Below are 8,576 nucleotides of genomic sequence, written 5' to 3'. Positions count from 1 at the left end.
CCCACATCTTGAGGACCATTTTCCAGGCCATGCTAAGGCTTTATCCCTTTTTTTAGCCCGATGACATGTTTGATTTCCATTATCCTCTTCTAATTTATCTATATGGGTAGCTAATACAAATTTCAAATTTTATACATTTTATTACCTTTTTTCATAATCATATAAATTGGGGCAATATTGGTATATAATAGTGTATATTGGTAGGAGTACAAGCACATACCTCCTTGTTGATTTATTTACCTTGTTTAATAATCCTTTTATAGTAAAACAAGGACAACATTTTGTTTGACCAGCCTATATATCATTTTGATATCAAAAATTATTTATTGAGGTTATTTGTTATGTTTTCTTTTGAAATAAGGATTTTATGTCAGGGAAGAATTATCCAGAAATTATGCTAAGTGTAGCTTCTCATTCATTTATAAGGATTTCTTATCATAAATGTGATGAGTGATGGGGAAGATGGAAATAAAGATATTAAGACTCCAAGGAAACTTATGAGAAGTCAGGTGAAATATTCAAGGTCTGAGGAGTCTAAGCCTGATGACAGGCTTACAGAATAGAGAACATGAGGAAGAAAACACATGTGGGAAAACAAGATATCTAACAGGAGTTTATCAAATCTTGCATATTAACATTCAAATTTATTTTTTCATACATTGCTGCATAGTGATTCTTTTGTCATTAAAGCCGCTCACAATTACAAGAAAGCAAAGGAAGAATAATTGTTGTATTCCATCACCACAAAGGAGTTGGGACTGTTACAAGTACATATGCACAGAGCTAACATTGATAGCTTCATACATGACCTTTTTACGAAACTGTTGTTCCCCATAAATATTTCCTTTGTGTGTTTTCAGAACCTACATAACAAAATTATAATCCAGCTTTTTAAATTGATACAAAAAAGTGAGGGGAATTAAGTCACATTCTGTAGAAAGCCTCGGTACCGGAACTAAGATCTTAACACCCCTTTGACTATGAGATTCATCATTAGAGAATTAGCTAAAGAATCATTAATAAAAGCTAGTGGAATGTCAGCTTCTTTAATCAGTGACCTGATGCTAGTTTGGCACAAACCGAAAATAAATCAGTGGTTAAACCTGTTATTTTCATCCTCTCAGTCACTGAAGTCTAATTAATTGTCTTTTTTTTTTTTTTTCCCAGAAAATGTACTGGTGCTGGAGATGTATGATCGATAAGTGTTATAAAAAGAAAAAGTAAATAATAACCTGTAATCTTCAACATTCAACTCCAGCAAAACATTCACTGAATTCTCTAAGGTATTAACAATATTCCTGTACTGTGAATAGTCTGTAATTTATTTGATTTAAAAATAACAGGTAGTTTTATTTTACTATAAGAACATTATATATTATTTATTATACCTATAAGAACATTCAGAATAAGTCAGATTCTTAGCAAAATTGAAGAAAATCAAGTGTTAGTTGTGATAACTAAGACACTATTTTAAAAATCTATAGAGTCACAGCACAGTCCATTTCTGCAGGAACTTTCCCAAGGCCACCATAACATCTTTATTCCTCAGACAATATATAATGGGGTTAAACACAGGAGTCAGGATAGTATAAAAAAGAGAAAAGAATTTGTCCATTCCTGATGAGTGAGTGGATTTAGGTCTGAAATACACGATGATGCCTGATCCAAAAAATAAAGTCACAACCATGAGATGGGAAGAGCAAGTGGAGAAGGCCTTGGCTCTCCCAGTGGCTGATGGCAGCTTCAGGATAGTGGAGATTATTTTCCCGTAAGATACAAGTATCAATGCAAATGGCACAGTGACAACTATGGTGGCAATCACATAAATCAGTATCTCAATCATGAAAGTGTCCCCACAAACAAGCTGGACAACGGGGGGTACATCACAGAAAAAGTGCTTCAACTGGTTACATCCACAGAAGGCTGAAGTGAAGAGCACAGAGATGAACAGTGTATGTATTGGAATTGCTGTGGTCCAGCAGACAGCTGCCAACTGTATACACAGCCTACTGTTCATGATGACAGGGTAGAGTAAGGGGTTGCAAATGGCCACATACCTGTCATAAGCCATGGCAGTGAGGATGAAGCACTCAGTGTCTGCCAAGATCAGAAAGAAATACATTTGAATAGCACAGGCCAGAAAGGAAATATTTCCATATTGTCTGCAGAGGTCAGCTAACAATCTGGGGAGTGTCACTGACACATAACATATTTCCAAAAAGGAAAAATTCCCAAGAAAAAAGTACATGGGGGTCTGAAGAGTTGGGTCAACCTTAGTTATTACGATAATGAGGCTATTTCCCATAAGAATAATAATATAAATTATCAGAAATATACCAAAAAGAAATCCTTGAAGGTTGGGGACATCAGAAAACCCAATCAGGATGAATTCCACCAATGCAGTTTGGTTCCCCAGAGGGGAATTTTGTCCTGTGCATTCCATCTATGAACAAAATTATAGAGATATCACTGCACTACGAATCATATTTTATAAAATGAGAGCAAAGCATGGCAGGCAGCCTATTCTCAGACATGTTTAGTTTACCTAAGCTTATTGCAATGAGAAATGTTTCTCCTTGATTAATTTGTGCATTTTGATTTCATCTCATACTTTTGTTTCTGACTTAGCACTGTCTAATTTATAAGCTTATCCTTTAGGGTTAATTAGACAAAAACAAGGGGAATGAAGGTTTCAGAAATTTGATCAGGTAATTCATCTATTACCCTATGCTAAGTGTAAATTCTGCCATTTTATAGCTTTCTTTACCTTTAGTAGGAGTTCTAAATATCTATTTACCACAAAAAATATTAAGCCATGATGTCTATTTTACAATACATGAATGATATGATAAATATATGGTGTGCATAATTCACACTCTGAATGTCTATAACTGAATTTAGAATCTCACTGCTACATGCAGTGTAGACTTACCCGAATCAGCTCTTTAAAAAGCAACGTTAGGGGTCTCCCTGATGAACAAAGCTTCTGCACTATCAAGCTATTGCCAGCCACTGAGACATGAGTTCAATCCCAGCCAGGGAGCTGACCCACATGGTGCAGCAGACCTCTCCTGCTCTTTTCCTCAGCACTGTATTTCAGTACATCTGCTTGCTTTGCTCCCCACTCTGACTAGGGTGAATCCTCTCAACCCCCACATCTCTGGCTTGTACCCCAGTTCTTGTATGCATAAAAAATAAAATTTGTAAATCATAAAAGAATCTTTTAATCAAATTACATTCAGTAGTTCTGCGCCACACCATCTTACAGTTTAAATTTTGTTTCTTCTGTCCAGTCTTTGCATGTTTATTAATATGCCATAGTGACCATTTTCATAGATTGTCACATATTCCTCGATCTACTGCCCTGTATTGGGAACTATTACTGTTTTCCAGTTCTATTTCCTCTTAAATTTCTGTAAATTAAGCTTTCCTTTCTTCCTCTAAGTTCCTCTTTATGCCCATTTATCAAAACAATGAAAGTATTGTACCTCCACATATTGTTTCTTGGTTCTTTAATCTCAAAGTGTTTCAAGTATTAAGGATATGATAATAATAATGATGCATAAATGAGTTGGGTTATTTCCTTAGGACCAGTGGTAAAGACTGAGGGGGAAGTCAGATGTCACCCTAGAAAGTGCAGTTCTAAGTGGAGGGATTTCCCTGTCCTGCAGAGGTACATTCCTCAGGAAGTGACAGGACTCTCAGATTTTGTCAGATATCAAGGCATTGCACAATCATACTTGTATATTCAATTTTAAAGAAAGAGAATAAAACTTATTTTGCAAAAAATAAGAACCACATATCTTCACTTATATCTATAAATTCAGTTCATATCTATAATCCAAAAATTTCCAGTGCTTATAAGGCCAGTGATTTGTAAAAACCTGGGAAATTGGAGATAATCACACTGACTCCACAATCATGCCCAGATCCCCTTCACAGAATAAAGAACTTGAAATTCAATTACTAGAAATGAAATTTATATCTATATATTTTTGCATTCTCATATATATGTGTGTACATATAATTATTTTATATTATGTACCCTTATTTCAATGGTCAGCTTCATTTTCCTTGTTGGCAATATGCACAGTAATAAATATTACCTAATGCCATATTTTGTGATGTAGAAAATATCACCTGTTTAACAAACTGGTTTAAAGATGCACTAATAGTTGTACTCAATATTGTTAATTGATCATTATCATACTTATTGTACTTATTATTATTTTAACTTATAGCCTTTTAGTTTTATCTTGAAATTTGCTCTATTTTTTTTAAGATTTTTTTTTAATTTACTGATACAGAACTGGGGCACAAGTCAGAGGTGCAGGGGCAGTGAGAGGCTTCACCAGAGACAGAGTGGGGAGCAGAGCAGGCAGATTGACGAAGTACATTGCTGACGGGAGCAGCAGGCGGTTCATGAGAGGTCTGCCACGCCATGTGGTCACCTCCAGGGCCATGGATCTAACTCACACTGAAGCGGCTGCGGCCAGCTTGCAGTGCTGCATCCTAACCTTTTGCACCACCAGGGAGGGCCTGAAGTTTGCTCTTTTTTAAATCAAGTCCTGGAGTAGATTTTTCCCAGTCTAGGAAGAAAGAAATGTACAGGGGAGTATTCATCATAATACCGAGCTAAAACATAATAGACAGTTTTTGCTCAGTGATACAAACTAGTAGTAATGCCTGGAGAAAACCACTTTAACATACTGGTATTTTTCATTTAGGTTTATATTCAATTGTACCTTTTATTGCATTTTGAACCTATGAAGGTAGAGCAGCACTGAGAAGCTAGTTGTAGCTGCTTCAGAGCAAGTTCGATCCCCAGCCAGGGAGGTGATCCACATGGCACAGCAGACCTCTCCTGACCCACCCACTGCCCCCTCAGCAGAGTACTTCATCAGTCAGCCTGTTCTGCTCCCCACTCTGTCTCTGGTGAATCCCCTCACCGCCCCTAGCACCTCTGGCCTGTACCTCAGTTCTGTGCAAATAAACAAATAAATCTTAAAAAGAAAACAATCACAAGACCTTTGGTAGTTTGGAAATGGCAATTTAAGTTTCCCTTTACCAATTTTCTATTTTAACAGGAACTGGTGTAATCATGAAAGGTAGCTAGTCTGGTTATTTGAAAGTTTGTTAATACTATAAAATTTTGAACATTTATTCTATTAAAACTGTGTTGTGAATTCTTTACCTGCTTCCCCTCATTCATACATCTGAATTCTGTAGACTCTGTTAGTATTCCCACTTTGTACCCAGTTTCTCAGATGTATAATAACCCGCCCAGTGACAGGAAGCAGGTGTCTGGCCCAGGTGACTTCAGGCTGAGCAGTGGGATCAGATCCCACATTCTAATCAAAGCTCACTGGTTTTCATGAAACATTCAACAAGAAATGATTTTTTAATGCAATATTCTGAAAATATATGAGTAAAAGTACATGATATAAAGCTGTTTACAATAGCATGTTGATTTCATCTGCCTTTTATATATTCTTTATTGTTTAAAAATGAAGGTTAAGAGATGAAGGTTAAGTTTCATGTTAAGAGATGATTCTGACAAATGAATTTGAATGGTGAAAGGAAAGTATATTTTCAGTGGCTATTGAATATTGAAATTATAAGCCAGATAAAACAACTACAACCTACCTTTTTCATATTGTGTAGTAGTCACTGAGTTGTTCTTTTATATAGAATAAGGTGTTACAGCATATAAACTTGAGGTTTTATTTATAAATAATACAATTCAACTATCATTTTTCTTCCTTGAACTTGTATGTTTCTTAAATCAGCAGTACACCTTTGGTGAGAAATAGTGTCTCATTCATTGGGAGGACATCTTGCTCCAAATCATGTTGCATTTTTCAACTCAGAGATCTGATGATCAGGTTTTAAGTAGGAAATAAGCAAGACTGCCCCTGTTGGATCAGCAGAGTGTTGGAGTCTCTCTCTGGGGAACAGGGTTGAGGAATATTAACTCCTGGCCACTCAGCTGTCCCTGGTCCCCACCCTCTCTCCTCTGGGGAGTAGAGCCAATCTCCACTGGGAGAAGCTGTACAAGTTCACAGTCAGCCACTTAAGAAAACACAACATTTATCATTCTCTGTCTTTTTACCAACATTATTTAATCAATCACTAAATTATGCTGAATTGAACCTGAAACTCTTTATCACTTTCTTATTTCAAATATGTTTGCCTATAAAGCAAATTGAATCATGCCATTTCCCCTAAATTCTCTTCACTTACTCTGCTAGAATCTCATAATAGTATTGTGCACCATGGCACAGACTGAGAAGTTTCTAGAAAATTCAATTTTCCTTTATTTCTTCTTTTTGTTGTTCCCATAGTAGCCAGAATTATTTTTAAACCATGCTGTTTTCAGTATGAAATGTAATTTAGATCTTGAAATTGAAAATGCTGATCATCACAATCATTTAATTAACACAGAAATCACCTCATCTAGTCATCTGTTTTAATGTTTTTTTTTTTTCTGAGAATGTGTAAACTATCCTCTGTTAGCAGATATCATATTCATGATGCAGAATAATTAACTGTATTCACCATGTAGCACATTAGATAACCAGAATTCATTCGTCTTGTCATAATTTGTAAACATCGTCCTATTCCACTCCATCATTCAGTGTCTGTTTTGTTCTCTGTGGGTATGGACTGCCAGTCCCCTTTGTTCTTGGGATTTTGCTTGGTGCCCAGAGTTTCTGCTGGTCAAGCCAAAGTGTAGAGGCAGGCGGGGGTCCTTATATTAGGACAAAAGTCTTAGTGTGAAGATATCTGCTGAAAACAGCAGGCAGACATTGTGGCCAGATAATCAGAAGCAGATAGACCACCTTGACAGGAATTTAAGTAAACAGGGATTGGAGATGGATGCTTTGATCAGCAGCAACAGTGGAGCCCTCCAGACCACAGCTCCTGTTCACTGCCCCTAGCTTGTACCAGGATATTATAATACCAGATAAATGTAAGATTGGCAGAGCGGCAGGAGAAAGGCAATGAGTCTCCAGATGTGGCCCTTCTAGGTCTCTCTCTCACTAGCTGTACCTTGAGTAATTTTCCTCCATCCTGCACTTCTCCCAATGCCGCCACCCCAAAAGCGACATGTATGAGCTTGACCCTGTTGAGCTCCACACAGATGCTACATAGGACTTGTCTTCTATGTCTGGTTTACTGCACTTCGCTTATTGCCCTCTGGTTTCACCTATGTTGTCAACAATTGTAGGGTTCTTCTTTTCTTCAGATGGAGTAATTTCCCAAGGTATGTAGTACATCTCCATCATCTTTATACTTTCATCCACTGGTGGACACCTGGCTTGTTCTCTTCTCTTGGTTATTATGAATAATGTTGCAATTCATAGGGGCTTGATATCATCTCTAAGAGTTTTCTGTGTTCTGTGTAGAAGTTTGTTATGGCATGTATTTTTGCTAATAAAAATATTTCCAGGTGTGAAGATGTCATACTTTTATTTTTGTTTGCATTTCCCAGGTGATTGATGATGGTGAGCATTTTTCATATATCTGCCAGTCATTTTTATGGCTTTTCATAAAAAGTGCCTGTTTGGGTTACTTAGGATTATGATTTTATTTTTATTATTAAACTATGAGATTTATGGATTGCATATTAACCTCTTATTGGATATAAGCCCTGCAAATATATGTAATCCACTCTACATATTTAATTTCATGTTCTTGATGCTTCCCTTTGCTGTGCAAAAAATTTAGCATGGCATTTACAGTCCCACTTTTTGAATTAGCTGTTGCTTCTTGCATCAGGTATCAGACCAAAATAATTCACTGACATAACCAAAGTTATGAAGCTTTTCCTCATGATTTCTTCTAAGATATTTTGTGGAATGGAAGATAGGAGTACAATTCTATCATTTTTGTGTATGGCTGTTCTGTTACCTTAACCACAGTTACTAAAGAAATTATTCTTCTCTAGTGCATGTTCTTGGCTCCACTGTCAAAATTTCTTGAACCATGGTGTGGGTTTACTTCTTCATTTCTAAAATACTTTGGCCCCTTTCACATATGTCATTCATCATTAGGGAATTAACTGCAGAACCATTAATAAAAGCAGATAGATACCAACTTCTTTAATAAGTTAACTAACCTTAATGTTATTGGGCTCCAATTCTTCTTTTCATTAACATTTTGTATGGTTTAGTGAAAACATTGAGCAGAATCACATAAAACATCTATAGTAAACTTGTGCTATTAGTCATCTTTTCAAATTAACAAAGAACATTAGTTTTCTATTATTGATCAGACTGTATATTGCTTTTGGAGTTATAGAAATAAATGATTGTTTAGATATTCTGAAATGTCCTGATAGCAGCAACATCCTTAAATGATAGCTGCTGTACAGATACCTTGGCTAAAGTATGAGATTTTCATACCTTGGCTAGAGTATGAGATTAATTTGTTCTTAAAATAAACATCTGAATTGGTTTTTGAGATTTAAACATATGAAATCATTCAGGATAATTCATATACTTAGCAAATTAGAGAACAAAACATATAGAGACTCTGATAAGAAACAAGTTTTAAGAAGTTATGTTTTTTAG

At 36.0% G+C, this 8,576-nt stretch overlaps 1 protein-coding gene across 1 annotated transcript; it reads right to left on the bottom strand.

The window, feature by feature from the left end:
* Window positions 1–1,486: 1,486 nt before the first annotated feature.
* On the bottom strand, window positions 1,487–2,443 carry LOC101618755 (olfactory receptor 10AG1-like). The gene has a single exon (XM_004683498.1). The coding sequence runs from the start codon at window positions 2,441–2,443 to the stop codon at window positions 1,487–1,489; it is 957 nt and encodes a 318-aa protein (XP_004683555.1).
* Between the last annotated feature and the right edge of the window lie 6,133 nt (window positions 2,444–8,576).

This window comes from Condylura cristata, unplaced genomic scaffold (assembly GCF_000260355.1).
Source record: "Condylura cristata isolate star-nosed mole 26May11 unplaced genomic scaffold, ConCri1.0 scaffold00015, whole genome shotgun sequence".
NCBI lineage: Eukaryota > Metazoa > Chordata > Mammalia > Eulipotyphla > Talpidae > Condylura > Condylura cristata.
The sequence above is the reverse complement of the archived record's forward strand: the minus strand, read 5'-3'. Positions and strand labels throughout refer to the sequence as shown.

Bases quoted from the DNA above. Each gene is read 5' to 3' on its own strand.
- LOC101618755 (XM_004683498.1), bottom strand. From the start codon at position 2,443: ATGGAATGCACAGGACAAAATTCCCCTCTGGGGAACCAAACTGCATTG.